The 12,963-nt window shown below is 49.6% G+C and overlaps 1 protein-coding gene across 1 annotated transcript in view; it reads right to left on the reverse strand.

Annotated features, from left to right (window-relative positions):
• The window catches only part of AP3D1 (adaptor related protein complex 3 subunit delta 1), a 43,662-nt gene extending 34,762 nt beyond the window's left edge, over window positions 1-8,900 (reverse strand). Inside the window, exon 1 of the mRNA XM_066566139.1 lies at window positions 8,646-8,900. Coding sequence (XP_066422236.1) covers window positions 8,646-8,741 — 96 coding nt within the window. The 5' untranslated portion in view covers window positions 8,742-8,900. The remainder of the gene's footprint in view (window positions 1-8,645) is intronic.
• Window positions 8,901-12,963: the final 4,063 nt, after the last annotated feature.

Below are 12,963 nucleotides of genomic sequence, written 5' to 3' on the forward strand. Positions count from 1 at the left end.
GACATTAAATTTCATCGTGTAAACTACTCATTTCCAGCAGTATTTAAGAAGCTGTATTTCATCTCAGCCATAAACCACCTTCTAAATTCATGAGAAGGCAAACTCCCATTCCTACCACTTTGGGTTGCAACCCAGCAAACCAAATGCACTTGATTTGAGATTTAAACCTCTCACTGCAACATCCAAGTGCTTCCATCCACATGAAAGAGCAAAACATCAGTGAACATTAGTTGTTATTTCTCTTGCACTTCCAGGGTTAAATACAGTGTTTTAAGGAAAGAATTATTAACAGTGAATGCCCCAAGGAGCAAGATATTTTCTGATATGTCTGAAACCACACCATGGTGAAACAGAAATGTTTGGAATACTTAGAACATAAAAATAAATATGCACAAAACGTAACATTTCTTCTGTTTTAAGCACTATAGGATTTATCATTTTTTGGTAGGACTTTGAGACAAACTCCATGAGATCACACTGAGACCATCACACAAGCACATGATGGTCTCACATGAGAGGAAGATGCCCACTGCTGCAACTTCTAACACAACCACCATGCCCAACACCAAAGGCACTCACACCCAAAACACCTTGAGGAGGTGAAGGAACTTTCAGGTCTGCTTGTGCTCCAGGCAGCAGATGCCATTCACAGCACAGATCAGGTGCCTTGGAAAGAAGGCTGGGAAGGAATATTTATCACTTGTAAGGCTTCTCTCAAACCCCCCAAAGCAGCACTTGATGTCCAACAGCACTGAACCAGTCAGAGGACACCTCTAGTGCTTGCAGTGCCTGGACAGCATGGAATGAATCAACTGAAGTGACAGACAAGGGCATTAAAGGGCAAAATGTGCTGCTGTCTACTGACTTGGACACAGCATTAGAGACCAGCATATTACACATTAATGTCCATAAAAATACTGTATTATTTTAACTACTGGAGAAAAAGCTATTGGAGATAAACAACAGGATCTTTTGTTTAGGCTACTCCATGGCTGGACAGACAGAATCCCAAGGCATGTGCTCCCACACATGCTCCTCACAAGTAACTTCACCAAAGCCATGGCAAAGCAGCTGAGAGCAGAGCAAGGATCAGCAGTGAGTGGGGAGCTGCACAATGCTCATCCTGCTGGCTCTGCACAGCCTCAGTCCAGCAGCACAGAGGGCTCTCAGCTGCAATAAAGGGCTCAGGAAACTGAAAGGCATTTTCAGCAAGCCAAGCTTATCTTTCACTCAGCTGTTGACAAACAGCATTGCTGTACATGTTTTAACCTGCCTTAGTTTTATCCATGAAGCTTTCCAGGGATTTACTGGCTCATCCTGAGCTAGGCTTAAGGTCTCAGCCCAATGTTCTGAGTGACAACAGCAGAGCACGAGGTTCTGCTGGTTCATTTGCAGCAGACTTCTCGATTATTTATTAGAAACACGATGCATTACCCACTGCCCCTTGTCTGCTACAAGCACAGGGAGGTCACAAGACTCCTTGGCCAAACAACACAGAGGAAGGAATGCAAAAAGCAGGTTTACAGTTTTTTCTTTTGTTAACGTTTGCTGAAGTTAAACACACCAACTGAGATCTGGAATGATCCATGCACACATCCATCCTAAAGTGACTCATAAGCCAATTAAAACCTTTGAACCTCATTGTAAAAGATCAGAGAAATGCTATCGATGCAAGTACTGTGCACCAATTTCAGGGCAGATATCCAACCCCAGACCAGCCACTACAGCCCCTTAAGGCACCACAGAAAAACACACAGGATCTTCTGAGCAGGGCTGGAACACAATGATTGGGTTGCAGCAAAGAAAAAGCTGTAGAGTTGCAGCTGCTTGTCCCAAGTGACTCCAGGCACCTGCAGCATGCCTCCAAGCACTGGGGTGTTCTGGCAGTCTCCCATGGACAGCTCCTCTCTGCTGGTTTACCCAGAGACAATTCAGGATTTCACACTGAAATGCCCACAGAAGGGCACTGATGCAGGAAGCTGGAGCTGCATGAGGCACCCTGGCCCCCTCCCAGCTGGGCAAGGCCAAGATCACTGCTGGCACCTTGGGAATCAGCAAAGTGGCCATCAGCAAGGCCCAAGAGCAGTAAATCAGCAAGCAGGCAGCAGCAGCAAGGGTCTAGAGCTGTCCCTTCATTATCTCCAGTCTGATCAGTCACTTAATAGAAGCACATCTCCTGTCTGATCACAGTATGTGTTAATTTAATTGCTCAGCAATTAAACAATCCTCAGGGGTCTGTGCTGTCTCAGCCATATCCGAGCAGACAACTTTTAAGCCTGGAGAGATGTCAGATAAAAGTGTTCATCTTTGCAAATAAAGATGTACCCAAAGTTTTATTTTTACATTACTGAGTAAAAAGCTATGTAAATGTTTTTGCAGTAGATTTTTCAACTTGCTTGTTCCAGACATCTCTGTGCAGTTTCAGGCTCTGATAAAGGCAGGCTTCATCCAAGCACGTGCTTTGCTGGATGCAGAGGAAGCAGTCACTTCCTCCTGGGAAACTAAAGTAGCTATTGTTGCTGAGACTCAGATGACTGAAGTAGTTCAGAGAGAAACCAAAAAAAGATGCTTAATGACGTATTAATATCAAATAAAAATGTAACACTGAAAGTACTACAAAGCTCTAACACTGATTCATGCACAGCTGTGAGTACTGTGCAGTTATGGAAAGGTAAGGAGAACAATGAAAAAGATGGTTCATGGCCATTCCTGACTTCTTAAATTCAGCACAAATATTTGTGCAATTAAAGTAAGTTTGTTCACCTCCTCCCTGCTGTACAATCACAGCACTCACACTAAATAAACATCCACTCTCAAGGCTGAAGCTGATTAGCACAGTGATGCACTTGGGGCAATACATTTTATACAGCTTTGCCATAGACTGAGCCAGCCAGAAGAAAGTCTCAACATTCCCACATTGACACCTCCCTCCATTTATACAGCTTCCAACACAGGAATTTCTCAATAGAAGTTGTCAGGTTTGAACACCTAGGTGATCATGGAAATAACAACAAAAAAGAAACAGCTAATCCAAAACCCAGCACTCAGCTATGAGGTTTACAAACTGCTCAGCCTGCTGGGCAGTGACTGAGGGGGGGCTGGCAGGAACCAAGCATTTCTAGTACCCAGTTACACCCAGGATTCAACAGGCCTCACTTACTTCAGTTACTTTCAACATTTGCTTCTTGTTTAAAAAAACCCTCAATCACCTTTCTGAGCTACTAAAACTACCACCAACAATGTTATTTTCTGCAGTTTTTACTCTATTCAAATATTTTTATGCTTCCTGACACCTGGATTTTAGCAGACTCCCCCTGAGATGATGAAGCATTTCAATTTCTCGGTGTGAATGATCAGCAGTTTTTAATAATCCAATGAACACAAATGCTTCCTTGTAAGCAGTCCCATGACTTGGTTCTTTCTGGTGCTGTCATGTAACGCTGCCCTTCACAGGGCACCAGGAACAGGGTGTTCTCCCAAGGACACTTCCAAGTGAAAAACCTAAAGGTGCTGTCTGTACAAAAATGCCATCACTAACCCCCACTGTGGAGGAAGAGGTTTTCAGTCACTTTCATGGACGCTGATGGAAAGAAACCACAAAAACCCCATTTTGTGCACTCAGCAGCAGGACAAAGATCTGCAACAAAAAGCACCAAATAAACAACTCCTTGCAGTTGATCACAGTGCAGAAATGCAATCTGTATCCATGTATCCATATTTTACTTTGATTTCTCTGGCTGTTTTCCCCCTGGCCTCACTAAAGGAACAGTGGATGGTCACTCCATTTCTTAGGTACCAGACAGCTCTTCCTCTCCCCTGGCCCTGCCTAGGCACAATATTTACTCCCACATGTGCCAGCACAGATCTGTCTGGAGCATTTCAAACCCTCAGCAGAGGCAGCTATAAAACGCTCAGGACTGGGAACAAAGCTATTATCCCCACTCATGCCACAGTCAATTAAGTAATATTTAATACAGGAGAAAGCAAGAAGCTAATGAAAGGCAGCACTAATGCAAAGCCTCAGCTGCTCCTGCCTGTAATCACAGGAGAACACTGCCCACATCTTGGCTCGTGTGCCATGCCCCAGGCCCTCTGTGACTGTGACACAGCAGGCAAGGCAGGACACTCACACCGGGCCCTGCAGGCCAGTCCCAGACTGGTGTGAGGTCCTTATCCAACCCCCTTTGTGTATTGTTTCTGCTTCCGACTTTGTCTTTTGCAGTGATTCACACACACCAAGAATTAACAATAGCAACTGTAGATGCACTTGGAAGTGGGTGGAATAATGAGCTGCCTTCAAAGATACCAACACATACATGACACCCAGTAAGTGACGGAGCAGCAGTGCCTGAAAGAGCTGCCTGTCATCAATGAACTGCACTGCCCAGCAGTTGCTCTGCTCTGTTCTGTCAGGCACCAACAAGCTTTAGCATTCCTCAAAATTCCCTGATTATGTTCCATCCCACGTCCTTGACCAGCAAATACCAATACTGCACCAGGGGCTGAGGCCAGGCTGGCAGAAGCCACAGCATGAGAAGGCCTTCAGCCTTCTGAGCCCAGAAGAGTTTTGGGATGTGAAAAGATTCCTCAAAACTCCCCACATCATTTCATCCGAAAATGTGTCAGAGAAGAAGCTGGAAATCAGCAGTGGAACACGGCAGCCCTTTATTGAGAGGAAAAAGCTTTTTTAACAACACAAGTGGCCTGTCCTCAGGTAACACTCAGTGAGCAGCAAGGGGCCACTGGCAGGTTGGAAAGCCCAGGCTGACAGTAAATCAGACATTTCACACACAATGCTGCTCCCATTTAGCATTATTTTAGTAACTGAAGTTTTTTCCCAACCAGCAGCACTGAGTGCTCATTTCTTCCAAAACAGTTTAAGTGTGAACCAGCAATGAGATACTTATCACCCAACACCAGAGACAGGAAAAGGTAAATTTTTCAATATGATTTTTCCTGAAAGTATCAATTCCCAAAACCACGAAGGCACACACAGCAAAGTCTCTGAGAAAATAGGGGGACAATCTTCTCATTTTATAAAAGAAGTGCACAGATATTTAGTACAGGACTTTTTAAAACCCCTTCTCTCTCTAAGTGTCCTGCAGTAAATCAAAGACACCTGAAACAGAAGGCTACTGTGTGAATGAGCTAAGCACACTCATTAATACCTGTTACTTAATAATTTCAGTTTTCTAAAGGAACATCTCACATCAGCATCTGACAGGAGCTTCCTTGTTGGGAAAAGTAAACTTTTAATGGTGAATGAAAAACACTGTGCAAGGGCCAAACAGCATCAAAGGAATATCCTGTCCCTTACTGCACATTTAGGAGAACAGATATAATTTATCAGTTTGGACTATCTTGCAAAAATCCAGTATATTTTAACAGCCTATGGTACAAGGCATTCCTCTCCTGAGCACGCTGTGGAGCAGATCCTGAAGCAGTAGGCACAAAGTAGGAGAAGTTACTCAACGACATACAAAACCACCTAAAAACTGCTGAAAAACACCACTTCCATTAGCAAAAGCATCCCTTTTCCAAATGAAAGGGAGAGAATGAGGTATTGGAAGCAAAAAGTCAGGAAAACGCAGTAGGATCAAGTCTGGCTTTGAACTGGCGCTGGGAAACGCCACAGGAACGAAAGCATCTGTTGGAAAGTAAACACAAGGTGTCAGAGCTGGGAGGGAGCTCCTGCTGCTCTGCCACCTCATGCCCTGCACACAGCACCGAGCCTGCAGCAGCAGCAGCAGCTCCAGCACTCCCCAGAACACCAGAAATGGGCGCAGGGAGCGTGCACAGAGCAGGGGCTGCCTCAACCACCTCCCCCTCCTGCCTCACATCCTTAGGGGCCTCCATCCCTTCAGTTCCAGTGTTTTAAACTCAAAGTAAATGGGTCACACATGGAAATGCCTCCAACAGGGAATCAACACGCTGCACAGGGGCTGTGAGCTCGAGGGCCAGGCAGCCTCCAGCACTCCCAGCTCCTCTAAAGAGCTGAGGAGCACAAAAAACTCCTCAATGAGGAGATGTGGCCTGCTCTGACTTCAGGACACACCCTGGGGTGTGAGATTTAGGCTCACAGCAACATAGGAAGAACACAAACCCACCAAGCAAGAAGACAGCAGGGCTGTCCAAGAGCTGCAGTGAGAAACCCACTGTGAACTGGGGTGCCAGGCACTGGTACAGCCTCGATGGGCTGTGAAATACCAAATATGCTCATGTGGTACCTGCATAAGAACTGGAAAGGAATCAAACTTTCCATCTCAGATCTACCAGGAGAGACTGCCCAGAGGCATGAGGGAATAAGTGATGGCAGATTTTTCCATGGGATTAAATTCCAAAACACAAAACCCAAAACATGGAAATAAACTAACCTCCTGCAAAAAGCACAAGTAAATCACAAGTCCAAATAACAATCTTGCCTTCATTTCTCTTCATATCATTGCTATTTAACAACCACAGTAGCTTCTTCCCAGAGACAACTCTTCCTGGAGAAACTCCTGTTGAACCAAGACCAACAGCCAATATCCTCCCCACTAAAGCACACTGTTTGTTTTAAACAAATTTGCTTTTCTGAACAGGATGGAGTGTCTGTCTTAGGCTTAGACCCTTATCTTGAGACACACAAATATTGCTTGAACTACAGCACTGGAGCAACATTCAACAGATACAATGAACAATGGAAACACTGTAGGGAAAAGAGGAAGAATTTTTGCAGCTAGTTCCTCTAAAACAGCCTTCTGATTTTGTAACATCACCTGAAAATTAGCCAATGTCCCTGGCCACTGCCTGGAAGCACTGAATCCACACCCAAAAACTCAACAGCAGGTTTACAGCTCTCTCCAGCTGAGCCAGGAACAGGCACAGTCCTGTGCTCTTTGCAGCCACTCTCTGGAATTAAGACAAATGTTTGAAGGATTCCCAAACACACAGGTTTTACCAGAGCAATGTCTTCATCAGCTGAACACATCCTGGTTTGGGTTTTAATTTTTGCTGTGCTCGTGAGCCTATGAAAAGGAATTATCCCTGCAGTTATCTGTTTCAAAACCTCACCATTTGTACTCCAAACAGAAGAGTTTAAAATCCCATCATGCTGCAGCCCAGCTGTTCTGAGACAACATATTGCTCTGACCTCACTGAATCCCAGAGTGTGCACAGATCCCAGTAACAGCTTCCTACAAGTACACAGAGCCCTACAAAATTGTCCAAGGAGTGTTTTTTCCTAACTCCAAAGGGCACCAAAGCCAATGCATTTTAACCATTTCTTGTCACAGATTACAACAAACTCAGTGTGGCTCTTAATTCTCTTTGTGAAGCTGTTTGTCACAAAATTATTTCAGAAAGAACATTCAATTTTTCTCAAAGAGCTGGTGCCACAAAGGCCTGGACCTTCACCAGAGGGATCCTCAGGGTTTTGACAGCTATGAAACACATTCTGTCCTATGCACAAAGGAATAAAGCAGATTTACTAAAAGCAGCACAACACACTGGAGGGCTCCATAAGAATACTGCTGACCAGATCCTGCTCTGGCAGAACACACTAAGCTCATAAATTCCATACAAATTTCCTGTTGCTACTTCATGATGTTTCCCACATTTTTCAGGGCACTGCACAGCAGCCCTGCCTTCCTCTGCCACCAAACCAATACCATAAATGTAACATATGCTGAAATAAATTAGATTCAATCATCCTGGTGGGTCCCTTCCAACTCAGCCTATTCTGTTAAAAGCAGAAATTTCCCAGGTATGCCCACTACCAAACAACCCCTTGTCCTGTGCACAAGGGGCTTCACAGAAATTTTGGAAGTTATATTTTGTGTTTCAGTTCAACAGCCCCAGCAAGGAAGATCGGTTTTCCTAGTAAAGTTCTTCATTTAGTTACATGTTTACAACTTTGCAGCTTTTGATAGCTGATACTGACTCCACAGCCACCCCCCAACAAACCAGCAAAGCCCAGCTGTTAGACCAACATTAGGAAAGCTTCTCATGAGTTACTTGAAGATGAACATAAATGACATTGGGCCCGTTACTTCTCAATTACCGTGTGACACTTGACTGTGGAGTCTCACATAACACGTTCTTGATGACTAATTATTTCACCTATACTAATTTCCTGATCACGTGCTTCTCACACAAGAGTGGATAACAGGCCAGCACGGAGAACTGATTGCTGCCTAGAAAAGCTCTGAGAGAAGGACATTTTAGTCAGGAGATTCTTAACATGAATGGTCTGACAGCTGAATTAGGAGCTTACTTCTCCTGTATAACAGCTTCAGGGTGAAGAACACCTAGCTGACTACAGCACGTGACTGTAGGGCTGGAGAGGAAGGAATTCCTCGATATTATTTCTCTGTAATAATCACGTATACATTTGCGTGTATATATATTTATATATATATCCGTATGTATATCACAGATCTTAACACCACAACACACTGAATGGAAAGGTGAGCACCAAGCACGACCCTCCCTTATTAACTCTCCTGCTCTCACCCAGCCTGTCCCTCGTGCCCCACACCCCAGCGTCACCTTCCTCGTTCTGACTCCCGCTTCCCCCTTCCCAAACCAACATTCCCTTCCCAGACATGGCCCCGGCGGGCAGCGGTGACATCCCCGGGCCGGAGCGCGGGGAAGGCTCCCCTCACCTCATCCTCCTTGTGATTGCGGATGCCGCGCACCAGGTCCTGCAGGTTCTTGTCAAACATACGGTCGATGCTGCCCTTCACCATCTTCAGCGCCATGGCGGCGGCGGCGGCGGGGCCTGCGCCGGGCTGAGGGGCCGGGCCCGGCCGGGGGGGCCGCCGCGGTGCTACTGCCGCTCGAGCCGGGTGAGAGCAGCGGTGCCGGGGCGCTCACATGCCGAGGGGAGCGGGAGGGCACGGGCGGAGCTGCCCTGGAGGACGGGCGGGCACAGGCGACCCCGGCCGCGGGCACAGCTCCAGGCGGCGCTGGGGATCCGGCACCGACAAAATGGCGGCCGGTCAGCTGAGGGCTCGGCCACGCCCCCGACATGGCCACGCCCCGACCGACCGGCCACGCCCCCAGGCCAACACGATCCGCTGTGCCGCTTTCCAGCCCCGCCCACTCCGTCCGGGCCGCGTCTCGGTCTGGCCACGCACCCGGAACGGCCCCGCCCACCTCGCCGCTCTCCAGCCACGCCCCAATCACCTTGGACACGCCTCCAAATGTCTGGACACGCCCTCTGACCCCGCCCCTGCCCCATCTGCCCTCCTCCCTGATCTCCAGACACGCCCCCTCCCTCTCTGGCCACGCCTTTTATCCCATCTCACTGCTGCTCTCCAGCCCCGCCTACCCCGCCCAGACCACGCCCCTCGACTCTGATCACGCCCCGAGACCGCCCCGTCCCGCCCCTTCCGCAAGGCCGCGCCCACCAACTCCTGTAGGCCCCGCCCACTCGCCCCTCAGGAGGCTGCAGGCCCGGGAGGAGGATCCTGCCCTTCTCATCCCATGGGATGGAAACAGCATTGGAAACAACAAACAGCTGTAAACACACGAGAAAACCCCAACTCTGGAAGCGCTTGGAGCAAACACTGAGTATTTAGTGAGCTGCTGGACCTGAACTGGGGGCCAAGAGGCCGTGGGATCCTGGGCTGTGTTAGGAAGAGCATCGGTGGTAGGACATGGCAGCTGGTCCTGGCCCTTCCTCAGCTCTGCTGGGGCTCAGCTGGATGCTGTGTCCAGCTCTGGGCTCCTCGGGATCAGCGAGACGTGGAGTGGGCCCGTGGGGGCTGTGGACATGATGAAGGGACTGGAGCATCTCATACGAGGAACGGCTGGGACTGTTCAGCCTCCAGAGCAGACCCAGCTGAGAGGGGCCCTCAGCCCTGTGTGCCTGAGGGAGGCTCAGAGCAGGGCCCGGCCTCTGCCCTGTGGAGCCCAGCAGTGGCACCAGAGGAACTGGCAGGAGCACATGCCCGGGAACTTCCATCTGGACGTCAGGCAGAACTTTGCTGTGCAGGTGACCAAGCACTGAACAGACTGCCCACGGAAAGTGTGGGGCATCCCTCAGTGGGGACATTCCAGAACCATCTGGACACAGTCCTGTGTCCTGTGCTCTGGGATAGCCCTGCCGGAGCAGGAGGGTGGGAGCGGATGGCCCGGTGTGGTCACTCAAACTTGAATTATTCTGGGGTTCATCCCCCCCACGCTCCGCGACAGCCGCGTCACTGCTGCCACTGTCCCAGCATTGGCCACGCCCCCATACCGGGCCACGCCCCCTTCTTGGCCACGCCTCTGAACTGGCCACGCCCCCAGCCGGGCGCTCCCGCGGGTCCCACGTGGCAGCGCGGGCACGCGCGGCGGGGACGCGCGTGGGGACCGTGGTCCTTCCATGGGGATGGGGGTCCCTCCGTGGGAATGGGGGTCACTCCATGGGCATGGGGCTCCCTCCGTGAGGATGGAGGTCCTTCCATGAGGGTGGGTGTCCTCCCGTGGGGACAGGATCCTTCCGTAGGGAGGAGGGGCCGTCATTGGGGATGGGGGTCTCTCCATGGGGATGGGGGTCCCTTTGTGGGCCTGAGGGTCCTTTCTGAGGCTGAGAGTTCCTGCATGGGGCCGGGGGTCACTCCATGGGGCTGGGGAACTCTCCATAAGGATGGAGACACCTCCATGGGTCTGCAGGTCCTTTCTGGGGCTGAGAGTCCCCCCATGGGGTCAGGTGTACCTCCATAGGGATGGGGATCCTTCCATGGGGCTGCAGATAATTTCTGGGGCTGAGAGTTCCCCTGTGGGGTCAGGTGTACCTTCATAGGGATGGGGGAGCTGCAGGTCCCTCCATGGGGTGGGGGTCCCATAGAGTGGGGCTGGCAGAGCTCCACCTCTCCCCTCTGCCCGTGGGTGTCAGCATTGGCTGCACAGCCAAGAGAGCCAAATTTTGGGTCATTTTTTATTGGGGATGCAACTCCACAGGCTGCCACTAAACACTGTCACCCATTGCCCCAGGTGACCAGTGTCAGTGTGGGAGAGCTGTGACAGGTGACAGGTGACATGATGTGTGGAACTTTGTGGGTGTCCCCACATGTGTGGGCACAGAGTGGGCAGTGGTTTGGTGTCCCTGTGACCACAGCTTGTCCTCTACCCGTGTGTGAAGCCCCCCTGAACGAGCCCCTACCCATGGATGACATGTCCCCACTACAGGTGGGTGGTGACAGGGACCAGGAGAGGGTAAACAAAATGTGCAGGTGTTGCTTTCCCATCCCTCCTTCATCTCCAGAGCAGGATTCCAGCATCAGGGAAAGGAGGGAACCAAAGAGAAAGGAGCTTTCAAACAAAAAGGAGACATGACCTTGCCAAGATCCACCTGGGATTCTGAGCTGCTGCACGACAGGGGAAGGAACAGGATTTCTCTTGCTCTCAATGTTTTCCCCTTTGTTCTCTGCCTTCAGCCTGGGCTTTGCAGGCTGTTGGTGTTGGCCCAGGGGCAGAGAGAGGAGCCCAGCTCGGGGGTTGTGTTGGTTTTATTCAGAAATAGCTGCACACATCAGCCCCTCTGCAGGAGGTTTCCCTTTTGAAGGGAAAAAGTCAAAGGGAGGAGTTGTGTTTGCTGGAGTCCTCATGGAATGGAGAACATCCAGCTGCCAGGCTGAGGCTGTGGTTGGGAAGGGCTGGCTGTGCCCAGCTGTGCTGTCACTGTCCCCACACTGTCCCCCTGCCTCTGACTGGGCTGCTCTCTGAGGGGATCCCCAAAAACCTTGTGAAAATCCCTTGTTTTAACCCAGCCCTTTGCAGCGGAGCTCAGCCACTGTCACACTGTCACATAGTCACACTATCGCATTGTCACACTGTCACTTTGTCACATTGTCACTTTGTCACACCCTCACAGCCCCAGGCAGGGAAGCCCAGGCTGGGAGATGCAGCACCCCGAGGTGTGGGGAACATCTCCTACAGATGGGTTTGGACTCAAGACTTGATCCCTCCTAACTGAATTTCCAAGGATTTCTTTTCCTGAGGCAGCCTGACTTAGTTCAGGCTTAAGCATTGAATTTGGGACACAATTGACTTTTTCACTCTTCCTGTGAATGCTGAAGGGTTTGGAATCCCCTTATGATCACCTTTAATTAACAGCACTGCTTTAAACCTAATTGCTGCCATCGGTGATACCTAAATCTTAAAATTCTCAGCTTTTGTCTTTCCCAGCTTTTGTCTTTCCCAGTTTTTGCAGCTCAGATATTTTTATTATTTTTTTAATAAATTACGCCACCTCCTGTTTTCTCTGCTGCACTTACACAGGCAGCATTTCCAGAGAAGGAATTTTCCCTCTCCAGCCGCTGCCAGAGTATCCCTAAGGAATGCTGTGCCTTGGGAGAGCTCTGCTGAGTCCCACAAAACACAATCCCGACCATCACATCCCCGATGGAGCTGGCTCTGAGCTGCTTGTTTGGTTTCCCCCGTGGCAATGCTTCCAAGAGCTTTCTCCCCATTCCTGGCACTCAAAGCACTCTGTGGGTTTCACACCCCAATGATGTTTAAGAGGATGTACTTGGTTATGTTAATTGTGATTTTTATGTAAATCACAAGGAAAGACACATGGAATTGAAGGAAAGAAACATGAAATTGGGGCTGTTCAGCCTCCAAGGGTCCAGCCAGGGTTCCCATGACAGGATGTCTATTTTGGAGTGCTCCTTTTGGGGTGTTTCATGCCTGGATACTCATATTGGGGTGCCTGTGTTGGAATGTCCTTGCCAGGAACCCCATGCCAGGATGCCCTTTTTGGGGTGTCCTTTATGGGACACTCGGGATGGGGTGACTGAGCCAGGGTGCCCTGTCCCCAAGTGACAATATTGGGGTACCCGTTTGGGGATGCCCATATTGGAGTGCCCCATGTTGCAGTTCGTATGCCAAGGTGTCTGTGACAGAATGCCCATTTTGGGGTGCTTACATTGGGGTGCCCCATGCCTGGGTGCCCATGTTGGGGTACCTCTGCTGGAGTGTCTTTGCTGGGAT

This window comes from Molothrus aeneus, chromosome 27 (genome assembly GCF_037042795.1).
Source record: "Molothrus aeneus isolate 106 chromosome 27, BPBGC_Maene_1.0, whole genome shotgun sequence".
Classification (NCBI taxonomy): Eukaryota; Metazoa; Chordata; class Aves; order Passeriformes; family Icteridae; genus Molothrus; species Molothrus aeneus.